Genomic DNA, 27,805 nt, shown 5'->3' with positions numbered 1-27,805 from the left:
GATCAAAAATACACTATCGGTAGACGGCAGTAGAGAGCCAATCTTGTTTGTTGCAGGCTGAAACCAACGAACCGTGACCAACAAGACAAAGAGGGCATTGTGCGTCACAAGGCCATCGCGGTGCGTGTTTTTGGCGTCAAGCAAATGTTGGAGTTTATTTGACAAACGCTCTTGGTTGAAGTTTGTGAGAGAAGCCCTGATAAAACACTTTATTGCAATGTATGTTTCATTGCAGCAATGGTTTGGTTCGACAGAATACAAAGCTACTATTAGTTTTGATTCACACACTTTAGCAATCTGGAAATTAATTTGAACTGTCAACTACACATTGTGTTTATATTTTAAACGAGCTTTGGCACAACCGTGCTTTTTCAAGTCAAGGTTTTGTCAAAGTTTTTGGAAGTGCGAAAGTTTGAACATTTAAATACAATTTATCGTTTAACAATTCCACCTGAATTTCAAATTTCACAAATACGCTACCAACCAAGACACTTTGTCAATAAATCAGTTTTCAATAATATTTTTGTAAGCTATCCTGAAATGAACTTGGCTTACGCAAAGCTACCGGATTTTGGAGTCTGATGTGAAAAACACGTTTTGTTAGAAGCGTTTTAAACCGCCAGACCTTAAATTGGTGCCAAAGCATTTTACGACACAATGAATTGTTTGTTTTCACAAAGATTTCTATTTAAAAAAAAATTGACAAAGGGTCAATTTACAGGTAACGACCTTGACGATCACGTGACAAATTGGTTTGTCGTAAAAATAGCGATCCAATATTGGCTGCTCGTTAAATTTACGACAATTTGTGCGTTTAATTACGATGAGTGGGTTTACGAGCAAATTTATTTCGTCCGAGATTTCTGTCGTGTTTCGATTTATTACCATTACTTTATCACCTTTGGACGTTTAACAAGAATATTATATAAAAGTACAACAGCACATTTGAGAAGCAACTTTCGAATTATTAACTTAAATACTAAATATGTGACGACGTTTTACTCAAACAATGCACTTTTATTTTTATTGCGCCAATTGCAAATCACCACCAACTTCATTTCGCAAAACTCACGCTGTTTTAACGTTTTGCAATTGCTTAAAGCGATTGTTTGAACAAAATAATTTTTTTTTTGCCACAAAACTTAAGCCGCGAAGCAGCTGGTCGGTGTGGGGGAATCCCCCCCCCGCTAGCCAGCTGCCAATAAGTTTGAACAAGTGACGAAAACCTAAGTAAATGTAAATTTGGCTCAAGTGAGTACATCAGAAATTGGCACCAACCAACTTACACGATTCCCAAGCTCGTGGTTCCAACCAACCAATGCATTAAGCACAACCCTTTAAATATTTATCCTTAATTTGACTTCTCCAGTTAGGTACCTGAAAACAGGTCATTGGTTCTTGACTTCCATGACTTGATGCCCTTCTATGCGATCCCAGCACTCTGTGTATCTACTTCGAAGCGCCACAAGGTGTATATAAAGCCATCATGAAACAACATATTTGAGTTGATCTGGCAAATAATTAAATTGTTATGCCCCTGGTTCCGTTGGTTAAGGTTGAGGAACTATGTGGACTGGGTCGTGACTCTTCAGTTTTCGGGATTTTTTAACCAAAATAATGAAAATGAGGAAATTGAATGCAGAAAATCATTACTTATTGTAAGCTGAACATTACAGACTGGAAAATCATTTGTCAACAGCAAGTTGCTATTAGCATCGTTTTTTTTTAACCAACCTTTCCCAACTTTTGAGAGAAAAGTTTCCATGATTGGTGTGACCTCGAGTGACCCCGCTAGGCGAACGTTGATTGGTTGATTGTGGCTCGCGCCATTTCAGCACTTCCATTAGCGGAGGCTCGGGTTTCAAAATATCAGATTCGGACAAATTGTTCCTGGATAAAGAGCGATTGTTGACGAACAATGGTTTGGGCAACACGACACCCCTCTATCGCTTCCAACTAATCAAAGGTTTTAACGCCGGAAAAACTGATCGATGTGGAAACTAGAGTTGGCGCTGAAGTATTTCATTTAAAAACCTTTGTTAATATTTTAATTATTTTCGCTTTACAAAAGGCTGTAAGTTAAAAATGAAAATGTGCGTTTGTGTTTGAGGATAAATTGTAGCGGGAAAAAACATTTTTGTGGGGGGCACGTCACCCCCTGAAGAAACGCGTCTTCGCACAAACTCTTTATTTTATTGGCGCCGCACTTTTGTCTTATTCAGCAGATTTAAACTTATTTCCATCTCTCGTTATTTTACAGATTTAACGTTGATCACAGTTGTCATAACTAGGAATCTCCGATACTTTTATTCCGATACCGATATTTTGGACAAAAAGTATCGCGATCCGATACGAAATGACGTCATTACCAAGAAATAGATCCTCGCAGTTTGTTGAGATTTTTCTATTTTTAGTAAAATTCTAAATGCGACATTTTCAGGTGATTCCCCGAAATCGCGACATTTTGCTAATAATTGCAGCAACTGTGACGTCATAATGCTGCGCAGACACTTGTGCCACGACAAACAAGCATTGTGACGAACAAAGAGCCTTTCTCCATTGTGTCGTGTGCAGAGCGCGCGCGTCAGTCGCACCTGAGAAGCTATTTCGGGCCACGATACTTTATGACGTCAGTTGATGACGTAACTGCAACCGTAGTTTGTGAAGAAAGTGTTTTTATATATTATCGATTCTCCCGCTTTCTTAACCTCCAGGTTCCAGGTTCAATATACAGGCTGTTATGCTGGACCTGCTTTTAATCATGGAAAGTCACCCAGGGAAAGTGTAATTAGCGTAATAAGCAATAATTACTCTTTAAAGTCGTTTCTCGAAGTTTCTAAACATTTTTTAACATTATAAAAACTTATGACGTCACAGTGGCACGATTGCCGCCAAAAGCGCAACCAACCGTATGTGTCAAAACTGCAACTTCGCGCTGCAATTATGACGTCACAGCACGACCTGGTGCGATGAGAACAATTGGACGCGAATGGCGTGATTCGTGTGTTGCGTCACAATGAATTGTGTTTGATGTCGCAGTGAATAGTCGAGTTTTGATGAAGTTGCGCAGAAAGTGAAAAATTAAAATTCAGGCAAATAAGGTAAATTTGAATCTGTTGCTGGCGCCATGACGTCATCAAACAACGTCACTGATTTGCATAAACGCGGTGAACCCCCACGAAAGTGTATGAACCTTTGACATTAGCGAAAATGTTTACGTCACCAAATATAAACTGACATATTTGGGAAAATGTCAACTATACTTAATATACTGGCTTGTTTGTGACGTGTTTATATTCTTAGTTTCGTAACAACCGAAAAACACCACTTTTATATTTAAACAACAACATGAAAAACGTTTGTGCATTTTATTGATGGAAATGATAATAACATATACGATGCAGACCAGATAAGGATAACATTCTAACTTTAACTTGAACATATTCGCCTTTGCATATTTTCGTTTATTGCCGAACAATCTATATCTGGCGACAAAAGCCTAATCATGGCGCGAACTTTTCGAGTCTAATTACATTTTGCAAAGTCACTCAACTTCCAAGAATAATTCTAGTCTGGGTTTCTTCTGAAGCGAAAATATCTTTCAAAGTTTTCAACCAATCTTCACAAAATGCACCGAAAATTGTTATTATTCTAACTTCTTCGCGCTAAAACGTTCTGCAGCTGTCAGTTGTGTCTGTGACGTCATAGTGGGTTTATTGTCGGATATCGCTTTTACTCCTGCACACAAATTGTTGTTTCAGGAACGAAATCGGGAATATTTGAGCAGGAAATTGAAATGAGACTCGATGTGGAGATAAAAGTGATATCACTGTTTGCTGCTTAATTCCACTTTTCATTGATTTTGCAAAAGTTTACCAACATTAATTTCAAAACGCAGCAAAACTATTTCGAAACTTTAACGCAAAAGTTTCATCTAATTCAATTAATAGCTCACAAACGCTTGATGGACAGCCAGAGATTCAGCGAACAAAATATTTGCGAATCGCGCGTTTTCAGTTCATTTAATTGTGATGTAACGAACAAAAACAATGCTCGCTTAGGGGTGTTTAGTGGTAAATTATTTTTAGTTTTTTAAAGGAACAAGGAAAACAGGCAGACGAATGTAAAACATTTCAAACTGCTCGTGTCTGACTTTCGAGCTACTTCACAACAATTAATTTCAACATTTACGCCACATTTCTCTTTTGGCGACAAATTAATAAATTAACGGCGCCAAAAAATTGCCATTTTAAATTGACGCCGAATATTCGTAAACATTTTCAACATCCTGATTGAACAATTAAACCACGCGTCGCGTATAGGTATTGTGACGTAGCAAATGTAACAAGCGATTGTTCACGTGTGCCAGACATTGTACGTCATAATCAAACACCGCGAGCTGTTTACGTTTGAATATCGTCTGGTTGGTCGATGTCGGGTTTCATCCAATTATCTGATTCCAAATTCAAAGTAAATTTAAAGTTAAAAACCCAACAAATTGCAGAACAAGACGCATGTTTAAAGCTTACGCCAATTCGATATAAATAACCTGGTACTGCAACTTATGCGATGTTCTTTACTTTGATGAGTTGAATGTATAAATCTTTAAACAAAAGACTAACCTTTCACTTCACTGGAATTTCAAAGTTTTTTTCCTGTTTATTTTTGAACAGTGATCGACAAGCAGAAACCTGCTGCCAATGTTTACAGGTTCCACTAAGAAACAACCTTTTTACAAACTTCAAAAGGTGGCGGGTCAATTTGTGCTTGAAACAATATTTACTTTTCTGTCGCCACAAGCTCGTACAATTTGCTGAACACAAGTCGTAAAATGGAGGCGGATTCTAGGCCATTCTGAACCAAACCAAACTAACTGGTGCATTTTAGTCATTGTTTGACACCCAACTGAGCGTTTCCAATTTAAAGGCCTTAGTTGCATATTTGCAATAAAGTAAAGTATAAGTTTCCAAGCGCTGAACCAAGTTTTTGCTGAACAACTAGCGACATCAATTTAAACGTTTCAACTTTATCTATTTGCCTAATTGTCCATAGCAATGACGTCATTGGTATTGGACCGGATCGCGATATTTTTTGCCCAAAATATCGGGTATCGTACTAAAACAGGCGATATCGGGCACCAACACGGTGGAGTTTTACCCGGAGCTGGATAATATATTTAAGGAGCTGGTGGCATAAAAATAATGCTAAGAAGTGAGAACCCAAAAACGAGCCGCTTCCGTTGTTTGTCAACAATAGAATCGCGTTGGTCATTGTCAAGGTCGATTGGTGCTCTGTAGACTCGCAGCAGACTTCACCGCACACCTGCTTATTGTTACGCAACAATCGGCCATTGTTATGCTAAACAGTTGAGGTCGAAACTATTTCCGATGTTCGATCACTTTTGTTGCGAAACAATCGATGCCAATTGTTGCGTCAAAATATTTCGGCCACATAGGAATGTTTATGACGAGACAAACAGAGGTTATGCATGAATGGACACGACATTATGCGTCATAATCGAAGATCGTTTCACACTCGCGGCAAATCCAGAATGCTCCAAGATTTCTCTCGAGCCACAATTTTATTTCTGCATTTTTCGAGGGCAACGCGCATGCGCAGTAAGTAACAACACAAAGGGGTTTTCCCGTTATCACCGATTCTTGTTAACAAACAGCCTTTGTTTTGCCGATTGTTCCAACAATCACACATCTTGTTTCGTATTGTTAGGTCATACAACTCATAGACAATGCTCAAAAAACGAACTCTACTAAGGCAAATTTAAAAAAACTTGACAAAGTTGAGCGAAACAGCGATCCAATGCTTGAATAATAACGAAGCATCTTTCGATGAAACGTTGGAGGAATTTCCAAATTCAGCAAAACTCCGACCCATTGTTTCATCGATTGCGAACAATGCCTTCATTATTTTGCATTGTTTCGTCACGTACTTCCTGATTTTCGTCACAATTAACTGAAACCCGGATGTTTTGACATATAACTTACTGTTGCGTCATAACAGCAGGTCACCAAGTTTATATTTTCAACAGAAGGTAAATTTAATCTTGTGTGAAATATTTTAGGGTAACTACCTTCGCGTTATTTCATTTTGTGCAAAAATCATTAACACCAACTTTTTTAGCGCGTGTTACGTCACAATTAAAACTTGTAAATAACAATGGGCAGGAGTGAAGTTTAATTATCCATCTTATTTTAGTAATTCGTAGACATTACTGCGTATTTAGCTTTATTATGTCTTTGGTATTTTAGATTATTCTGCTGAACATTATTGCTTCATATGTCATACAGTGGATTGTATTTATTTATCGACTCGATTAAGTATATTGTTGTGTTTGAGCCTAATGCCCAGCTCTAGATTTGGCGCCAAACCACCGCATTACGCGCCAAACATCTGTGACGTCATAACTTCCGGTCGCGTAAAAGCGCCGCGTTTCCTCGATTGATTGTTGCATCACAATCTGCAAGCAAAAGCAGCTTTGCTTCAACATAGAGCGAAGCGCAATTCCAACTTAGGGGAAGATGTATTTGAAATGCTAGAAACATTCATTTAATAAACAATGTTTTTAAAAATTAAAAAATTGACAAAGTAAGAATAACTTAAAAAAAATACCAACTTTAATTGAAACATGTTAAGTTTTAAACATCCGAGTTTGAAATAATTTTTTGTCAAAAACAACTTGTTCGAAATTTTAATTTCACTTTTAATCAAAACATCTTTGACCGGCGGTTGAACTGTGGGTAAAACGTGCGGTGCATTGTGGGCTAGAAACACCAAAACGCGAGAAATTGAAGTGACACGGTCGTTCCGCATGGCGGAGCACCTCCCGCTGTGGCCTTATACAGCCCGACACGCGTCATTGAACACGCCGTGACGTCACAAAGACGGCCGAGATGGTTGCCCGAGGCGAACGATGCGGGTTTATAATTACATCGCGGCGAAATAGCGACATTCGGTCTGTGGCTGGTGGATTCAGCAAATTGTTGCTTGCAAAAGTTTAATTATTTCGTTACTTGTAATATTTAAATAAGTTTCTAAACAAGCCTATACACAACTAGGTAGGCTCTTGGAACCTTCTAAATAAACCTTTATCTATTTCCCTTGATACTAAGCTCGAAATATTTTGAACAAATCCAGGTGAACACTAGTTTTCTCATTAACCCTTAACAAGCAACTGAAGAGAAAATCCTTGTTTTTGTAAAGTTCCTGAACTCTGTGGTCAACAACCGAGTCTGCAAAAACAACTTCACATTTGTAGAAACGAAATAACGACTTTTAATGGCAGAAAAATAAAAATCTTTACAATCTCGAAGTGAATAGAAAGCCGATATTTTGTTGGCAGACCTACTTGGGTGTCACACTGTTACGGGTTGTTACACACACACTCGTACGCGTATATATAGATATATAGACATGTATATATAAGTAGTATAGAATGTACATGGTAGCATACAAACGGCAAAAACTCGACATAATTGAAACGAAATTTCGAGAAACAAAACAAATTGACATTTCCAGTATTTGCAACTTAATTAGTTGGGGCCAAAACTAACAAAAATATCACCTTTTTAATAAGACTCGATATAAAGGCGAAATCGAGACACTAAACGCGCGCGCCCATTGTGTGTGCGCAGGTGTGTTCTGCGCATGTGCCAGCAGACATGTCTAGTGGCTGGCATTTCCTCCAAGGCTACAACTTCCAAGTGGAAACAAAAAAGGCTAGCACCAAAAACGAAAAACTTGGCAGTTATATCAACTCTTAATTGATGGCACTTTGTGGTGACTTTTTGTGTGAAACCACACAATTGAGCAGCAAGCAAAACTAAACTGGTAACACAGTGGGATTTACAAAATCAAGGTGTTCGCATTACTTTGCCAAAAATCTTGGTGAAAAAAGCACAAAAATAAAATTCTAAAAACACAAGATACGTTTTTTCTGGCAACAGTGAAAAAGGAACATAAGCTTACTTTGATTCTGCAACACAAAGTGAAAAAATAGGAAAATTTCTGCTGCTTTTAAATTGTGCGCAGAAGAAAAATAACACAGAACGGTGACAAAAACAGAAATCCAGTGGAAAGAAAATGTTTGGGCCAAACTGAAAAGCATAGTTGATGTGACAGTAATAAGAATGATGGTAGCCATACAGAGATATACAAAATATATTATTTAGTAATAAATAAAAAAATAAGAAATTGTGGCGCTCTTAAAACTATGGCCTAAAAAAGATAGGAAGCTTTTTTTTTCAAGAGCAGCAAAATTTTAAGGCAGTGAATATCCAGGCAACCAAGAAAACTAAAAACTACTACATAATGATTGTATAGGCTCAACACAAAAAACTCAATAGGATTCGTCTCGGGTAAAACTTTTAGCAGCAAAGTTTGACAATCAAACTTCAAACAAGAGATAAAACTGATTTATTTGGGTGTTTGCTTTTTATGCAAGGCAGGCACAATTTTGCAAAATGGCAACAATAAAGCTTAGGGCAGTAACATTAATTCTAGCTAATCTAGGAGGAAACATTGTCGTTAAAACTATTTTAACAGGAAGACAGTCTGCTATAGTAATATATATAGAATATGTATAAATGGCAGTAAACAATGTATAAAATATGAATGCTCTCACTTACAAAACCTATCATACATTTGTTATCTGTACAGTTCACAAAAAATGGAATGTCATTCTGTAGGGTTTAAAGATAAAATTGGAGCCAGTTCGGAAAGATTCAAAAAGCCCAGCAAATAAAATAGTTCAGAACAAGCAGCGTAAAAAATCACACTGCAATAAAAAAGGGAAACTCGATTTGACAAAATAAAAAGTTTGCTCGGTCGTTGAATTGTCTTACTTCTTGATAACAATGGCCATCTGCGCGGGCTGGCTGCAGCAGGGGCACATAGGCTGGGGTTGGGTCACTACCCGGTCGGCGCATGTGTAGCAGAAGTTGTTGTGGCCACATGGAACCAAAGCAGCCACGATCGAACCCTCCTGGCAAACCATGCACCGCTGCACATGCTTGCTGCTGCCATCCAGTGGTGAGAGCTGAGTGCCAAGCAAAACACTCTCGACCGGAGAGCCAGAAGTCAGACTGTCGCTGGTTCCACCTGAAAAGTTTCAAAACGGTTGTTAAGAGCAATTTAGTGGCACTAACTAAACTTTGTAGGCCTTTAAGTGAAATTAGGCCAATAAAAAATCAAACGTATAGAATAAAAAAATAAATAAAAATATTAAAAAGTTTTTTATCTTTAATTACACAATTATAATACACAACCAACCTGTAAGTAATCCTTAGCTTAAGGTAAAATGTTAAACAATAAAAAATTATCCAATAAAAAAATCTGTGTTGGTTACCTGATGAATATCCACTTTCGATGTTGAGAGCCGGAGTTGTCATGAACTGCGAGAAGTTGTTGCTTAGTGATGTTAGATCCAAACTACTCGCGGAAGAATCAACAGAATCGGAACCGACCCTCCGCAGGGTCTGGTGCTGCCCGGTGGCACCGGCGCCAAGGAATGGGGCCGAGTTCGTAAAGTCCGGGTCAGAGAATGTCGGGGACAATCGGTGGCCAGCGGTTCCACTTCCAAACGAAGAGGTGGGGCTGAACCCTGTGGAACCGGTGCTTCCGGTAGCACTGCTGCTACGTAAGGGGGTGAACGGGAACTGTGTGTCGGTTCCACCGGGCCTCCAGGCCCCGAGACCGGTCATGGGGCCGAACATAGAGTTGTTGTCGGTAATGTTGGGGTCAAAGGTCGGGGGTAATGGGAAGCCAGGAACAAAATTGGAAGCAAAAGATGCGTCTGGAAATTAAAGGAATTTGGTAAATAACTGTGAAAACTTATTTAATATTATTTTTACAAAGTGTAAGAAGACAAGTGAAAACCAAAATTTTAGGCTGAAAGCTAGCAACAAAAATATAACTTATGCAAACATAAAATTATATAGTGTTGTCATGTGTTAAAAACTTACCACGGTTGTTGCTGTTTATCTGGTTGGTCGGGGGAGCGGCCAGTAATTCCTGTCTTAGGGGGGGCGGGGGTACCGAGGGGACAAAACTTGGGGCCTGGGTTCGAAGTGAGCTGCTTGCGAGGTTGGTGTAGGGTTGGAACGCTGATATTGTGGAAGCAACTGAAGATGCAGCCATGCTGTGGATGAAAGATGAATATTAAGTATGAGACACCTACTCAGCTGCTATATTTAGCAGGTGCTGAACCACAACATGCTGCCAAGTTATAATGGTGGGCCAAGCACACACTTCCTCTACTCAAAATCTATTCTTAAATACGTTTGGAAAACAGATGTTTTTTTAACTTTTTTATTGTTAAAATAAAACTTATAACAAATAAGTGAACGCAGCTTTGCTTTGTGTAAATACTTCAGTTTAGAAATAAATTCTTTAAAAACACATCATTTGGTGAACAGATCTCGCTTACCTTGCTTTGTATGTTGTGTTTGACACTGGAGGGGGCTTCAGAGCAGATGCACCGACTTCTGTTCCGTTGTTCTTGAAATCGTCGTCCACGCTCACCTGCTGAGTTCCAGTTCGTGCCGCGATGTGAGCTTCGATTTCCTCTTTTGCTTTTTCAACATTTTCAGGAAGGCCTGAATAAAAAAGAATCAGTCCAGTTTAGGTTAGCGTTTTAAATTAAATTAAAGTTCTAAAATGCTATAGCTCAAATTTTATTAATTTCTAAACAACTATTTAAAAAAAAGTAATACTAAACATATGAAATCTACGCACACAAAACACACAAAAAAAACTTCTAAATTTTACATCCAAAAAACTTGAAACTACAAAATTACCAGTGACTTCGAAGACGGGTTCCTTGTCACGACTCGGTGTTACTATGTAGGTGTGAGTTTGTTGCTGGATGCGTTTGATTGTTGCCCCTTTTGGCCCCACCACGAGCCCCACAACACGATAGGGGACTCGAACCTGGAGCGTGATCGTACCGGAGTTGCTGTCATTAACCGTTTGTCCGTTCATCAAAGCAGCGTGACGGTTTCGAGAAGCACTGGACATAAAAAATTAAGTAATTAGTTAAGGGGAACAATTAAAATTTTGCAAAAAATATAAATAAATGGGAGCATACTTATGTTTTTGCATTAAAACTGTTAACACGAAACGAATTTTGGCGCTGGTGAAATCTACAACTTTTTCAAACCCAAATGTGAGTTTGTTTAAACATTTGGTGGATTCCAGCAGATAAACTGAACATGGAAACGTGAAACAGTCCACAATGGTAATACTCAAAAAGTCAAGAGTTTGACGATTTAAGCGATTCAGAATGGATTTCTATTTCTCACCGTATTTGTGTGAAATGTTCGGCGGCCGATTGAACTTCACGACGAGCCATCGCGACATCTTCCTTACGACCGGTTACCACGAAAACCGGCTCTTCTCCGCGAACCGGGGTCTTTATGTAAGTGTTGGTTTTCGCACGAAGGGCTTTAATTTTGCAACCTGAGACAAATTTCATATTCAATTTTGTTATTTTAACACTAGGTTTGCATTTAGTGGCAAAAACCTGGTTTTGCAGAAATTAAATTTTCAATAATAGATGAAAATACATTGCTAGTCAAAACTATTTGATTTCAAATTAAAAAAGTTTAGGTTAAGATGGAGCAGTTACAGTGAATATAAAATCCTGTATTTCAAAAATTTTGTTGTCCTACACATTATTGAATTAAAATTGTGCATTACTGGTAAACGTTCATAAAGATAATAATTTAAAAACACATTTTTTCTTGATCATAATTTCATTTAACAAACATCAATGTTGTCGTAGTCACTAACCAGCAATAACAGAAATTTTACAAATATATTTGCCCTGGGGCTACAATCCCAGACACAACCTAATTGCCCAACTCGCTTAATTTCATCGAATGTCAAACCAATTAAATATTTATTAATATTAAAAGTAATTACCTTGGCGGCCAACAATTTCTGCGACGTGCTCCGAGCTTGGAACCGGGACACATTCCGTCATATTCTGACTCTTCTTGTTTTTTTCGTCGAAACTCGAAGTTGACGCGTCATCGTCGCAATTCCCCCCCAAAAGACCCCCCAGATTCGACAATTCCAGAGCGATTTGAAGCGCACGTTGGTCCTCTGGACTTCCGCCCGGCGCCGATTCGCCCGGGAATACGCTCGGGCTCTGCATTATGACGTCAGCCTTCATTTGTACGAGACAATTAGCAGCAATAAAATTTTTAGATTATCAAAACAATCTTGTTAAAACCTGGAAAAAATAAACATTTAAGCTGATTTTTTTGGTTACTGGAAGTAAAAGTCAAGTTCAATAAAGCTGTGTTGGGCGCTGAATCCTACCACAGCGTTCAAACAAAAGTATTATTATTTAATACTATGACTTAACCCACCCAAACTCAAACCCTAACCAAAATAAAGTGCGCTGTAGTAGGGTTCTAGACCAGCGCCATATTATTTTATTTATTCTCTCATATTTCTGCCTTTGTTGCAACTTCTATTTTGACAACTAGTTTGGTTACTGTGAATAAAGTAGCATTGTAGATCAGCGCCAAAGCAGTGCTGTTACGTTCAAGGGCAATTCATGTAAAACTGCTAACAACCCTGAAACTCTAAAAAACACTCGGAGCTAGCTGAAAGCACTTAAGCTCCTAACAACTGCTGCACTCACGCCAGTCTGGCATCTTTCACAATTCTAAGCGTCTAGCCACAAAAACACCTCGCTTTAAGCCAGGGCCTCGTGCTATGGCGCTTTTTACCCTTCTCTCGACCAATCAGCGCGGCGTACTGCGGCACGTGACCTAGCACCGCACGATGCGGCCACGAGGTTCCAAAATACAAAGAGACCAACAAAAACTTTCAAGAGCACGTGTAGATTAGTCGGTAGGCGACCACGCTTTGCAGCGAAAAGTGTCGCAATCCGCAGAAACGTGCTTAACACACTTCCGGATCAAATATACCCCGACATTTCCGCATTTCCGCTTTGCTGAATACGACTTGCAATAACGCACTGATTGATTTCAATAGACAATGGCGCTTTTCACATCAAATAAATGTGGGCCACAAACTTACTTGAACAGCATTTTGGTTGCGTTGGCAAAAGCTTGTTTTACCGATTGCTGTTTAGAAGTTCTGTGGGCTACAACAGCGCATATTTCATTAAGTTATTTTTGTAGTTATTTTTAAAAGACTGAAACCAACTTTCTGTTTTGTGCTGTAGTTGGGCGAGGCCAGAAACCCAAGTTTAAGGTTTTCTAATTTAATATTCGCGGCGCGCGTTAGAAGCACCCAATAGTTTGGTCGGCATCGAGTTGTTTACCTTCAAATAAATCACCAGCACTTCGCCTCTCGACTGGCACCGCGCGGACAAACATGCGGTTCAACAAAAAAACTTAATCGAAACATTAAAAAAAAAACTCGCTTACTCTTAAGAATGGCTTAAACTATTAGCGAATAAAATTAAATTGTGTTGTTATCTTGTTGTACCTGCGCCACGCGAAGCCTGCATAAGTAAAAACCCCGATAAAATGTTACTTTTCGAACAGCTTGTTACTTTAGCTTATAACTAAACGCAAAGCGCAGCAGAATGGCGCAGTTTGCAAACAGTCGATTCTTGCTTCAAATGCAACTTATTCTCCCAGCTATCAAACTATGATTAGTTTTTGTTGCAAGATGGGAAGCCATTTAAAGGCGAGTTGCCCGACTTTTTTCGTCGGTTTAGACAAGGTGCTAATCCTATGTTTACTTTGAGCAAGTTGCAGGTCTGGAAAGTCGAGCCAGACCTGCGCGGAGTGATTAGCTCAGCGCCGCGAGTTCTAAATTGTTTCCGCTCACAGCTTCTAAACAGGGTTCACGGCACAAAGCGCGTTCCATTAAGCAGCGCGCCGCTGTTCCAGCCTATCCACTTGCAACCTCACAATGTTCAGATCACCTATTTCCAGCCAATTTCCCGCCGCCCACAATAACTAATGACCTGCTCTAACTTGCTACGCTTTTCCTTTTGTAACTTGATAACGTCAACCTACATCGTACAGCGCAACCAATTTCTTTTCAACAAATATTCGATTTTATTATTCGCTAACTTCTTGAATATTCGAAGCAAGAAAGCTCAAATAAAAGTTACAGAATTATTCAGGTTTCGCTTTTAGGAAATTTTGCTTTAAAAGCTAAAAGTGTTTTATGTGATTCATCTCACATTTTTTCCATGGCGCAATAATTGTGCATTTTATAAATAACATTTTGTCAACATTAGTATATTAATATATATTGTGATACGCAGTGAAATATCGTCCAAGTAACTACTTTGAATATCAAAGAACATGAAAAGCGCACTTAATCATTTCGCAAGATTGATTGTTGCGCCTCCATGACGCAATAATGAAGCGCGCAGAAATCTCGCGCCAGCTCAGCGGCATGGCGAGCACGCTGTGCTGTTGTGACGTCATAATGTGCAGCGCGAAGCGTCGCTGGGTTGGCGCCAGAACTGGAGCAGGATTTAAAAATGGCGATTGCAAAGAAAAGGTGAGAAATGCGACGAGTTTTGTGCTGGAAGTTTGGATTAAAAACTTTGATTGAAAGTTTAAGCTGTCAATCAAAAGGTGGTATAAAATATCGGGGGTTAAGACACACTTAATAGTAATTGGTAACAACAACGTGTACAAAGTTATCGTCGATATCGTTTGCAACTTTAGCATCTTAAATAACCCGTTAAAACAAATATGCCAGCGCTTCTTAACCGTGCTACGGTAAGTTGCCAGGTGCGCCACGGGAAAATGGAAAATATTTCAAAATATGAAACATTTTTTACTTTCCTTTCAACTTAAATCGTTGAGTCGACATTATGATCCAACTATGAGGCCTATCTAGCGAAACTTGCGATTCAAGAGAGATACCGGTTTAACCCCACAATCGCTTGCTTCGCTCGCCAGATGCGCCACGTTTTAGAGGTGTGCACGTTGCGCACTGATGTAAAGGATTAAGGAACTAGGCTGTATGGAACCATTGGAGGCAAGTGAGGAATAGAAACAAGTAAAAGTCTTTAAAATATTTTAGTTTTCTTTGTACCAATAACATTTCATATGTTGTACCCACTTCCATAGCCCCTTAATACTTTTTCCCTCTTACGTTTCGCAAAAAATACGTCACATTAACAAGTGAGGTCTGTGAAGCCGTAATGACAAATAATATAATAGGCAAGTTCCAAGGGGGGTTGTGAAATTCCGGTGTAGACTCTTGGGTTTTAGTCGCTGAACAATCTCTTATTTTTAATCTTGGTTGATTTCTCTCTCATTATTTCTCTTATTCAAAAACTGAAAAGAAGTGGAACTGTTGACAAATGGTTTTAAAATGTTGACAATGTTGCTTTAAATGCGATTAAAATACAGAGTAGTTCTTATTCCTAATCTGACCTGACGGAGCACGGTTGTGCAAAAGCTTGTCAACATTAAAATACATTTTGTCAACAGTCAGTTTGTTTTAACACTAGCTTCCAGACAATCGCAACTAACAAAGAGAAACGATATTTTGAACAAGTTTTTATTGAAAAAGCAGAGCGGAAAGTGTATCAGGAAATCAACTTTTCATTCGTTTTGTGTAAACCCATAAAACGTGTCACTTACACCACTATTACGTCATATACAGCGGCATACGTCATAAAGAGGATAAGGCAACAACAAAAGCCGTTATTTCAAAATAATGTGAACATTATGACATCACAAAATATGTACACAAGTAACAGAATTGTTCGTTTTTTCAGCCAACTTTTAAAATGAAATACTTTTTAATTTCTGACAAACTATTCAATAAAGAAATAAATCGTGTGAAAAAAACTAAAAAGATCAAAAAAGCACATTTTTACGACTAACCTAAAAAAATATTCAACAATCAATTAAGGAGAAAATTTCAAAAAAGTTAAAGGCAGTGAAAAAATATCAAAGCATTAAGCAGCTTGGTATGAAAGTGACGTCACAAACGCTATAGTGACGTCATCATGATTGTTGTTCCATGGAAGCCTCGCAGTCATCCGACGAACGAAATAATATAAAGAAGGCAAACTAGAAAACAAAACAATCCAATAAAGTTTATAGAATGCAGACTTATAGCAGGATGTAAAAAGCAAGCACCCTTTAAAAGTAGGTTAAACATGGTTAAATTAAAAACCACTAATCACAAAACCATGTAGGGTAATATAGAATGGCTACAATAACTCCTTACACAAACTGTATTAGAAAATCGTGATATATGAAAAAAAACGCGCTTGTGCAAATGTTTGTCAACATTGTAACACGATTTCTAAATGAGCGAGAGGTTTTTAACTTTACAATACAACTTGTTTCACCAGGGCCACCTGGTTTGAAGATTTGTTAAAACATAAGTTTGCGATTTATAAACACGATGTTGGCCACTTAACCTGGTTCCACGCGGTAGTGTTTGGACTGACCCCCCCCCCCACCACAGACGCCCCTGTGTAAACCATTGTTAGATAACAATCGACACACAATCGCATCGCGGACCGACACGCTTCGTCGCGATAAACAGGTTGCGGTGAGAAATCGGCAAAAAGTAAAATCACCGACTTTAAGTTAAATGTGACCAAGGTAGATTTCTAAGTTTAAGTTATTATTAAGTTAAGATATGCCGAATGGTTTTAAGGTTTCACGCGTTAGCTAATACTTTAATCGAGACAAATAAGTTCAAGGAGTTTGCAACTACATAAATTCAATACAAAGTTTTGTAATTCTCCCCTTTTAATTTCTGTTGTTGTTTGGTGCTAATATATAACAACAGGTATTGCGTATTTTTTTGTATGCCATAAGGAGGGTATTGTGCATTTACAGTATAGATATGGACTATTATCAATTATTTAAAAAAGTTTAATTAGATTCCTTATTTATAAAATTTTAATGCGAACAGAAGCGCAACCAGGTGCAGCTGAGGTAGATAACGGTCTTTGACCACTCCCTGGAAACCCACATTTCTGATCGATGTTCAAAATTGTAAATCTATCTTTAATAAAATAAACCAACATGGTTTTCATGTTTTAAGTGTTTATGACAAATTAGTTGTTTATGACGTCATAACAGCCCATCGAGCGCTCGCCATTAATTGCGCAATACTGGCGCCGATGTTGGATGGGGGTGTTGTTCAAACACAATGCTTTAACCCAAGGAACCCATGCGTCTTAATACGTCAGGAACTTAAGGCGGCTTTGTGGCAACAGAAAGGGCGTCACGGTCGAGCGAACACGGTTGCCTAATTCACGTTTGGGGACGGTACCTTCAACTTAGTTTCGGGACTATACTCCAATTGTGTGTGGAAACGTCAGGAATGTAACGACCGATAATCAGGGATCGTAGCGATATATCGATACTCGCAATGTTGTTCCACCTCAAAACACCGAATGAGTGCGATATTTGCAACTTATTGTGGAATGCCTAAGGTTCGCACAATGACCAACAAGTATCGGGCGTCGGAACGATCCCACAGCATCGGACACCGCACTATCGATTAAATGCATTGTGGGTGGGTAGAACGTGTTCCCCCACCACGTGTTGACCACGTGTTAACCACGCCTCCGACACGTGGTCAGCGCACACAGCGACACCGAGTGGGCACTCTTCAACAATGGGCATTAAATCGTAACAGACCCAGAAGCATATATTATCAGCGTGTGTGACGGAACAGAGGTCGTACAGCTCCAGACCGAGGTTGCGCAATGATTCCAGTGCCGGCGAGAATTCGATTTCACAAAGTGCGTCAGTATTTTGCCTACAATCCTTAACTCAGTCATTTTGACAAATGCGCACGAGGCGCGAGAAATATAAGATTGTAAAACATGGAGTGTTGTGGTAAGTTTGAAACTGTTATGGGCCGACAACCTACAAGCTTATAAAGCCTTACATCGCGTTGCGTAAGTTTCAGAATGAAACAAAAAAAGTAATTCATCGAAAATTATAGAGAAAAACAAACGTGGGCAAATAATTGTGTCATTTTAAGGTAACATTAGAAATCAGTTGTGTTCTACCAAGCGATGCCATCTGTGGAGTTGGTGACAATGTAATGATTGATAAACCTCACACCGACTGACGTGGCGTTGCATGGCTGAGGGTGGGAGCGGTGTGCGAATCGTTGTGACAGGAAGCGGGAAGTTTCAAGTTTCGTTTTTGTGGTGTTTTTGTGAAGTTCTTGTTAATTGAGCGACGGAACATGAGAAAAGCTTCCAGCACACAATATGCTGAAGCTTTCGCAACTTTTAACGCGACAAGATTTTGATTTAAGTAAAGTTAAGGCGTTCGACGAAATATTTTTGGTTTACAACTGAAATTATAATTTTTTTTGGAGTTTTTTTTCAAGTTTATCTTTAACAGGTTTAACGTCTTGTTGTTAAAACGTCTAAATACGAGAAGGTTAAGAAACTTAATTATTCGTAAACACCAAATGGACCAAAGAAAAGTTTGATTAACCACGTTTTTCGAGGTGATCGTTTAGTCTCCGGAATATATTTGAACCTATCGAGTTTTTTTGTTAAGTTTATTTTCTTAAAAACCAGCACAGGGGCGGGAAACCCCCTGGCACAAATTTTTGTGCGCGTTAAACTAGTTGTTTGCAACTAACTGTTCGTATTACGTCACAATGCCCTAAAATTGGCTTAATGTCTACTGCGTTAAAGCAGGGAATTTTACATTAAAAGTAAACTTGTGGTTTTGTGCGACTGAGAAACCAAGATGGAAGATAGTTAACACCTCTGTCTTCTAGGTGTAAGCTAAAAAGCGTCAAAGTTTGTTCCAAAATAGCGGGACAGTATCGTGTTCGTGACAGTTCATTTTTTGAGTAGGGTTAGGGTATATTTACAGAATTTAAGTTTTGAAATAAGATTTAATGGTGTCTCCCAAGATGCGTAAACTAGATGACAGATCACAGGAGGGACTCGGGACTCGAGTAAGACTATGGTAAATCTACTAGAGGCCGACGTACGCGCAAATTTCGAAATTGATAAGGAAGCAAACTGTAAATCAAAATCGTTAAGGTGGAATAACATATGATGGCATTTTTTCCATGACCCCTATAAGTGAATTGCTGAATATCCATCGTATTTAGATTTTTTAAATTTGAAACCAGATAAGTTTGCTTCTAGATTTATATTGGTGTTACTAGAAGCCTACGATATTGTTGAACCAAAACCCACCAATAGAAACACTCCACAACTAGTTACTTCCACTCAAACCTAATGTATAACCACAAGCACCAACAGCGCCACCGTGTGGATGTTGTCGCTCAATATTCTCACCGCTAGAGGTCAGGCGAGCAGCAGGAGCTCCCTTCTCTGGATGTCGGTGTCTTGCTTCAGCGCTTTCTCCAATCGCTCCCGAGCCGCCTTCACCCGACTCTCTTGCCGCCTGTGACGTAACAACAAGCTGGTGTGACGTAACAACAAGCTGGTGTGACGTAACAACACGATCGGGTGACGGGAAATTCATTTAATTTAATTAATTATATTTTGTGTAAATTTGGTTTTAGGCCAGAGATTGAAAAAAGCTTGTCTTATGTAATAACTGTTGTAGCTTTGTGACGTCACACTTGTGTCATAATTAGTGACGTCACACACACGTGGTTGTTAATGACGTCACACGTACCTTATGTCGTCTTCTGTGACGATGAAGGATTTGCAGATGGGTTGTTTCGTGTCGAGCCAAACACAAGGATCCTTGGTGAGCGCCGATGAAGCTTGGCCTGGGGTCAACACAAGGTCAGGGGGTCAACTGAGGGTCATGAGATCAACTGAGGGTAAGGAGGTCACGAAGGCGAACATGCGATTGTTACGACATACAGGTTGAATCGGTCACACCTTGTGAGTGACAATGACCTTCTCGCTGTCCATTGTCAGCGATTGTTGCGTCATTTTTACAAAATTGTCGCCTAGTTTTACAAAACTTACTTTATCCGGCAAAATTCGAACTGTGGTTTGGACAAACACGGCTCTAGCTTCGACAAAAGTTTAACTGATTTTGGTTCTAGTTGAAATGTTGGTCAGTGTCACTGTGACGTTCACAGTCTATCTATGACGTAACTCACCGGTGATTGGGTTCGAACCGTCGTGCAGTTGGCTTGCAATCCGCTTCAAGATCTCGTCCGAGGTTGCGTTGGGACCGACAGCTACCACAAAAGTTCAAGGTAAAGTAGAATAATGTTAAGAATGCTGGTTTAAAGGTTTATCATGATTTAAGATGGGACAACGGAACCGCGATTAAGTCCAGCTTTCGTGCAAAGACACCTTCCTTTCTTGGCCGAGTGAAACACTTCAATCATGAAAATCCGTTTAACTTGTTAAATTTAGAAATAATCCCAGCAGAAAAGTTAATAATTTTTCCACTTTGATCAGTAACTGTTAATCATTCAAGAAAAAAACAAATAATAAAAACACCATATTCGATAAAATCGGCATTTCGTAGCCCACATACGTTTCAGTAACACCTTATGGCACCATCAGTGTAAAAATTAAAGCTGAACGGGATTACACATAAAAAAAATATTGGTGTCACGGCATAAAAGACATAAAACTATTCTATTAAAAAAAACTAATCCGTTATTCAAATTATAAAGATTTTAATGCGGACTTGAAGCTGTGATTAACGTATTTTTCTTGCGACGCCCTCAGATAGTTGTTAGTGTCAGACATTCATAATCAATTGCAGAAGTTTCATCCTACCAATGATTTCAAATGCACAGGTCATGGGAAATAATATTTGCAAGTATTACCGCAAATGAGATTAGAAGCCAAAACGAAGCAACTTGCGGCGCCTGACCCACACTTGCTTCCACTTTCTAAATTAGTTTGTGTCAAGATGTTAACCCACAAAGCTTCGTGTAAGTCACTGCTTCTCAACCTTTTTTTTACCCAGCCAAATCAAACAGCGACCCAATTTTGGGTCGCGACCCATAGGTTGAAAAGCACTGGTGTAAGTTCTGCGCTAAGCTGCAACAAACAGGTACCTTAAGATATCGTACATATTGGTCGAAGTTGTTGCAATTCAAACACGCTTTCAACAAATAGCACTTCGGAAATGGCACAGGCAACCATAACGAACATAACGACCAGGTATCAACAAAACAACAACATGTTGGCTTGGCTTGGGTGAAAATACTTGTTGGCCAACGGACAATCAGGCGTTTATATAAAACATGCTGATAATTCAGCTTCTTCAAACAATAAAAAACTTAAGGTTGTAGTTGCCTTAAATCTGGTTGGAGATGATAACAATTCAACACCTTCCAACTAACTCATCTAGTTGGTGAGATAAATCCCAGTGTAACACGGCATTTATTCACGTTAAGAACAACTTAATTGCGGGTGGGTGAACTACCACAACACAAAGCCACTTAAGCATGTCTGTGACCGCACAATCACTAATATGACGTCATAATCGTGTTTCGGTTTGAACGAAAACACGTTTTTGTCACGGCCTGGTAAGGTTTGCTGTAGTTCGTGAGAGATCGCGATCTTAGTTCCACAGTTAAGGTAATTTCTACAACAATCTCCGTTTTATGAGAAAAATTTAACTTGTAAAAACGCTCGACTAAAATTTCACCACATTCACAAGCTTCTTCTTGATTGAGGTGTTTGAGGGACTAGAAAAAAACACATTAAATTTCTCAAACAGCTTCTCAAAATTCAGCTTATCACTGCAACTACACCTGAGAATTGGTATTTAGTGTGAAATAGTTGCAGACTTGCTGTATTTTAGAAATATAACCAATGTCCCAGGTATTTAACTTTCTTCTTGTGACATTACCTTGCATAGTTGCTGGGAGGTCAATGGTTTCAATCACTTTCTTTGCAATATCAACCGCTTGCATTCCATTCAATCGCTTCTCACGAAAAAGCTGGAAACAATAAAACAATATTTTGTTCCTGATAGTAAATCAGTTCTAAGTTAAGAAAATATAATTCTGATTGTTGTAGCTACATATCTTAGTGTAAGTTCCTTAATTCAACCTTAAATTTAACCATTTTTTGAAATATTTATTGGGTTTAAGCTAGGCTAGTTCAGGATTCAATGGAAAATTTAAATTTTTATCTAGATCTTCTGTTGCAGTAAAACACACAGAAATCTCACACCTAGATACAACATTATTCTACACATTACTACTATTTTTATAAAATTATTATCAATTTAGTCAACAACAACAAAAAATGAGATCCCCGGAATAAAAACTATGGAATCAGGACAAGAAAATATTTCCATTTGTTTGCTTATAATAAAACTCATTGTGACATAATAATATTAGAAAACAAATATTTACAATATTGCTGAATACACAACAACATTAATGTCTTACAAAGAATTTGTTCGATACCAAGTTTAACAGATAAAATTTAATGGTGTAACATGTTGTTATTTTCATACCTGTTGGGGTTGGCGCCGGCTCCCTCGGACCGGTTCCGACTTGACCTTGTTTGATTTATGGTTGGTTCTTTTGGTCACCGGTTGTTTCAAGACGGTTCCAGATTGGCGGTTTGGAACCGAAGTGTCCAGGTCCAACTTTCCATTCTGTGGAACAAGTTTACGCATTACAACGATGCTTCTTGTTTGTTTTCATAATATTTTAAGTGAGAAATTTTTCTTTAAATTGCAAAATAATTTTATTTACAAGCAGTTCTAGGAATAAATTCACTAGTTTCTTATTATTTTATGGTTATGGGTAAAGTTAGCTACAAAGTAGAGTAGTTTGCTGTAATCAAAGTGATTGTGAAATCCTCACAAATGATTTCTGCATAATATTTTCCTCTAAATCAATTAGTACAAATAGGTAGAGTATTAATTCCAATCCATATAATTGCCAAAAGACAAATGCCACAGATTTTTGGAAATAAAAACACAACATCGCTTATTTTTGTTTAACACAAAGCATAAATAAATCCATGCATGTATTGGTTTAGGTGTTTTAAATGTGTGAAAAGCTTTGAAAAAGGTTGGCAGCACTGTTATTATTTGCTGACACCATAAAAAGCAGAGCAGATAGGTAGTTACTCTTTAAATAAATAATGAATAACCGTTTCAAAGAATCCTTTGTGGCAATATTTAAATATTTTTTAAATTAAATTGACTTCTTTGGTATAAATGAATTTTGCAGGTTTTTAACTAGCACTTACTGTCTTAGCATTACATCTATTATATTTTTCTATTAATAATTATGCTAACATTAATTACTATATATTTTGTGTGACAAACCATAATAAAAATATATCACTTTTAATAAACTAAATGATGTATTTTCAATAAAATTTATTAAATTATTTGTAAAATATTGGTCTACCATTGCACTTCTCGGTCGTTTTAGAGCTTTTGATTTTTCTGGCAGAATGGTTCCGCTTCTGTAGTCGAAGTAGGTAAGATCTACGTTTGAACCGAGATATCGAATTAACTCGGGTTTGCTGCGAATTTTCTTGCCAGCTGGGCTGTCAACATAAAAACAAAAAACTGTAAAATATACTGGTTTACAAAGAAATTGACTAAAAACATTGTTATTTGCAATTCTTTTTATTATATATATATGTGTTGCTTTAATAAAGAAATTCTGGCATAAAATCTAATATCGTAATGTTTCTTGTATTACAAGTAAAATAATGAATAATGATGAGCAATGTCTGAATATTGTGGCTTGTTATAAAGGAAATAGTGTTAGAGGAGTAAAGCAATTAAATGCAATATAAATGCTAAAGTAGTAAATTGTTGCAATTAACCTATTTTAAATTAAATCATGAATTCTGAGGTAGAATGTCTATTTAATTCAATCATTTACCAACTATAGTTTTTTTTTTGGTTTTTGAATCAAAATAAAAAGTTAAATGCATAAATACTTTAAACTGCGAGAAATATTCATACCTTATGTAGTAGACATCGCTTTTGCCACGAGACAAACCGTTTCTTCGAACACTTTCTTCTCGCATCCAACCATTCGGCAAACCTAGAGCAGGCGTTCGATTCCGAACCGTATCCATCATTTAAAACAACACTTTATAACAATTTGCTGCACTAAAAACAAAATAAGGCATCAAACTAATCATTTCAGACTGTTTTTTGTAAAGCAGGATAAACTAAGAAGATAAAATTAACCTTATTTCGAAACATTGTGCATTGCCCAAATGTTGTAATTCTGATAAACTTTTTGATAAATTTTGTTATGATTTAAAATTTTTTAATACCGTAAAGTTTGTAGACTTTTTACAATATGCACATTATTTTTTATGCTTTGTAATGTGGACATAGTTAAACAAACCAAAAAGAAGTTCCACAAATAACCACACACTTTCTTTATTAAGTTTAAACCCGACGGAACGACTTAATATTTCCCCAAAACCTTGATTTAGAAACTTGCGCAACCCGCCAGAAAAAAATCACAAACAAAACCTGTTTTGACGCCATTTTATCCCAACCACTGCGACCATGTTGTCGCAATTTTAAAAGGTGATCAAATTTGTTATTACCGTATTACAACTTATGCTTAGATTCAAATATCACGACAATGAATTCCAAAATGCGTTAGTTAATTTAATGTAATTATGTCACGATTAAAATCAAAAAGTAAGTTGGTTCTTTGAAACGAGTTTTGCTCAAAACTTAATCATCAACAAAGAAATGAAGTTTCCTTTATGCCAATTTTTAGTAGAAATGGACAACTAGTTTTCAATGATTTTAAGATAATGTTTTCAAGATATAATCTTTTTAGTGGTTTTACTAAAAATCCCTTTCAAGGCATTTTAGTTGATGTTGAGCACCTGATTAAAAGCAACACTTTTTGAAAAAGGCACCCAAACTTAAATTATTTTACCCGTAATCGATGTTTTGTTAAAACTCAATCAAGGAACATTTTTCTTTGATGGAACGAAGTAACTGTCTGTCGCTGAGCGGTTATCACACAGGCTAAGAAATAGTAAAACACCTGTATGATTTAACAAGTGCTTGTCAGAAAAGTGCACGGCTAAACTGAGTTTGAAAGAGCTAAAACTGATTTCCGCTAACCTTGATACGATTCCATTTGTTAAGGTTACGTGTACGAACAGCAAGGTATTAAATGATATCTTTGTTTATTTAAAAACAACAGAATGTCAATCAACTTAGCCGGTAATGAAAGACACACACACATATGTGTTTAATGACAACTGTGATCTAGCCCCTCGGAAGTTGCTTTATGACCAACGATAACGGCTTCCTAGGGGCTAGATCACAGTTGTTATTAAACACATATGTGTGTGTGTCTTTCATTGATTGATACGGACTGATGATCCCCAATGTGAAATTGCTTGTACGAACAGAATGTGCAAGTATTGGCGCATGGTTGTTTTTCGACTCGCTCCTCTCTGAGCCTGCATAGCTCAGTTGGTAGAGCGACGGTCCCGGCTTGACCGGAGGTCGTGAGTTTGAACCTCACTGCAGGCCAGTTGTTTTTCTGGCTTGCACTGCTTGCATCATAGGTCAACAGATTCGGCGAGTCTGCGATGGCTTTTCGGTATAACTTACCCGGTACTAACGGCCCAGCTTAATAACTCCGTCTGTTACATTATGTTAGTTGAGTGGGTTGTGTCTGTCCAGTTTGGTTTCTATTAAATTAAGATCCTTTGGCCCACGGCCAATCCTTTTTTACACATCGTTAAAGTTTGGTTACAAAACTTAGTTTCGAATAATAGCAACAAATAATAAAATGTTCACTACTGAAGCATTATATTTTAATAGATGAGGTGACTCAAATGTTTTTGACTTGACGATATAAAACGAAGAAGCAAAAATTCTAAACCTGTAAAAAATGTAAAACAAATTGATTGTACATACGCGTAGCGCAGTAAGTTTGCTTTCAACTAGATTAGGCTGGCAAAACTTTCCAATTTCGAATTAGATACTTCTCGCCAAAGGGATCTCTTTGCTTCTCACTATTAACACATAAAATATTCAAGTAGAATTTAATTTTCGTGCAAAAACTTTCAAGTTGATAGGCTTATTGAGGGGAGACGTGACCAGCATCCCCCGAAACAGATGTTGTTTTGCCTACTTTCACCACGTAAATGCAAAACCTTTCACGCTCCCCGGGAATCTGGATTATGTTTCTTGAAGTCCTACCCCTTATTGATAAATTTGTTTTAGTCCAAAAATGTCTGTAGCAAGCAGTGTTTTGACCTCTAAATGACGTCACGATTTAACGTTGTGACGTCATCCCTGAAAAATGCATGGGCCCTCCCCAAACAAAATACAAGATGCCTGTATGTTAAACACTCAAAAATTTGCACAAAGCGCGATTAAATAGTATGTTTATCTTATTAAGGATAGAAAAACTCTCAATTTAAGGATCCACGATTTAATACAGACCATTGCACAATTTGCAGCGCAATGATCCCCTATTTTAATTGCGACATGAAACGGTTAAAAAGGCGCACTTCTAGTTTCGTTTGACAGGCCGTTTTTTCTGTGGGATGAACATAGACTTGCTACATATTGGTGCATAACTAACACTTTTGCTATATAATCCAGTCGTTTGATGAAAACATAACACTTGGAGCGCAAGAATTGAGAACACACAGAACATCTATGACTTTCATTAATGGAGCATTTAAATGGCAAAACCTAAGGTCCAAAGTTGATATTAACTGGCAAACTCCAGACACAAAATATAATAGGCATTACCCATCTGTATTTTGATGGCCTAATGTGCAGTTTTTGAACACAAAAATAAATTTAGTAAATTGGCAATTAAAGGACCATTATTCTGTTTGTAACAGTTATGGTAAACAGCAACTTATATTTTATTCAAAACACTTTGTTTTTGCTTAACAGAATGCCGATCTGTTCCTACGTTGAACCGATATCAGAACCAATGTTATAACTGGCAGTTCTGCTTTATGAATCGTATTAAACAATTACACTCAAGTTAAAATACAAAAAATTGTAATTGCATTGCTTATACAAATGCGTCACAATAAGCATGATTTAAATATATGTTTGGGCAGCTGTTCATAGAAATTCCGCAAAAGTTTCAAGGGCATTTGCTACTCGTGACAATTTTCACAACACAGATAACAAATTTATCGCCTTCAGGCAAATCGCGTTTTATGTTTTTGTGATTTTTTTATTCTTGGAATTTTCCCAAAATGTCGGAATCCCTGAAGAGGAAATATTCTTCATTGTCGAGAGTGATTGAAGTTCCTCCGTATTCCGGCAAAAGAACTTTGTCTCCGGGAGAAACGTTTAAATCCCGAAGCTTTCCATCTTTATCCTGCAGCCCAGGACCTGTTGCCAAGACTGTGGCCTTCAGGACTTTTCCAGAGCTTTTTTCCGGAATCACAATTCCACCTTTGGTTTTTAGTTCCGGCGCAAATCGCTGAACCAAGACACGATCGAAAAGGGGCATGAAAGATTTGAAAGCCTTTGCTGCCATTTTAGTGATTCAATGAAATAAATAAGATGTTAGGAGATAAATATCTACAAAAAAAGAGTAAAAAATAACCAAATTATGTTTTATGTTTAATAAAAACATGAAAGCCAAAAAATGTGCTGGTCTTGAATTCTACCAATAATGCTGACATTATTTGGGTAAGGTGCAACATAATTGCATTTCCATACACTTTTATCTCGGGCGTGCAAAATGAATTTTGAGGTGTGCAATCATGTTTTTACCATCGATTGAAAATCCTACACCAGGGGTGTCCAACTCAAACATGCCGGCGTGTCAATTTTCTTCTTATAACTTCTTCCCGTGCCAAAGTTAAGTAACCGAACCAATTTTTTTTAATCATAAAAGCGCCTTTTTATCAAAAATAAGA

General features: G+C 37.8%; 3 protein-coding genes across 3 annotated transcripts; all 3 read right to left on the bottom strand.

Annotated features, from left to right (window-relative positions):
- Positions 1-7,270: 7,270 nt before the first annotated feature.
- Positions 7,271-12,640, bottom strand: LOC146166378 (RNA-binding protein MEX3B-like). The gene is made up of 7 exons (XM_083398006.1): positions 11,938-12,640; positions 11,316-11,472; positions 10,812-11,023; positions 10,442-10,610; positions 9,978-10,153; positions 9,362-9,808; positions 7,271-9,114 (listed from the first exon to the last, which is right to left on the bottom strand). Exons 1-7 carry the CDS (start codon positions 12,188-12,190, stop codon positions 8,855-8,857), a joined length of 1,674 nt encoding a protein of 557 aa, XP_083254132.1. The 5' UTR covers positions 12,191-12,640; the 3' UTR covers positions 7,271-8,854.
- A 2,884-nt stretch (positions 12,641-15,524) lies between these two features.
- On the bottom strand, positions 15,525-24,025 carry LOC146166377 (methyl-CpG-binding domain protein 2-like). Its single transcript, XM_083388951.1, has 8 exons — positions 23,880-24,025; positions 23,311-23,452; positions 22,401-22,544; positions 21,786-21,876; positions 20,068-20,148; positions 19,629-19,725; positions 19,283-19,391; positions 15,525-16,049 (listed from the first exon to the last, which is right to left on the bottom strand). The coding sequence occupies exons 1-7, from the start codon at positions 23,996-23,998 to the stop codon at positions 19,292-19,294; spliced, it is 774 nt and encodes a 257-aa protein (XP_083245077.1). The 5' UTR covers positions 23,999-24,025; the 3' UTR covers positions 15,525-16,049; positions 19,283-19,291.
- A 2,844-nt stretch (positions 24,026-26,869) lies between these two features.
- LOC146166376 (10 kDa heat shock protein, mitochondrial-like) lies at positions 26,870-27,484 on the bottom strand. The gene has a single exon (XM_083388879.1). It carries the CDS (start codon positions 27,418-27,420, stop codon positions 27,112-27,114), a length of 309 nt encoding a protein of 102 aa, XP_083245005.1. The 5' UTR covers positions 27,421-27,484; the 3' UTR covers positions 26,870-27,111.
- Between the last annotated feature and the right edge of the window lie 321 nt (positions 27,485-27,805).

This window comes from Ascidiella aspersa, chromosome 1 (genome assembly GCF_963924565.1).
Source record: "Ascidiella aspersa chromosome 1, kaAscAspe10.2, whole genome shotgun sequence".
Taxonomy (NCBI): Eukaryota; Metazoa; Chordata; class Ascidiacea; order Phlebobranchia; family Ascidiidae; genus Ascidiella; species Ascidiella aspersa.
The sequence above is the reverse complement of the archived record's forward strand: the minus strand, read 5'-3'. Positions and strand labels throughout refer to the sequence as shown.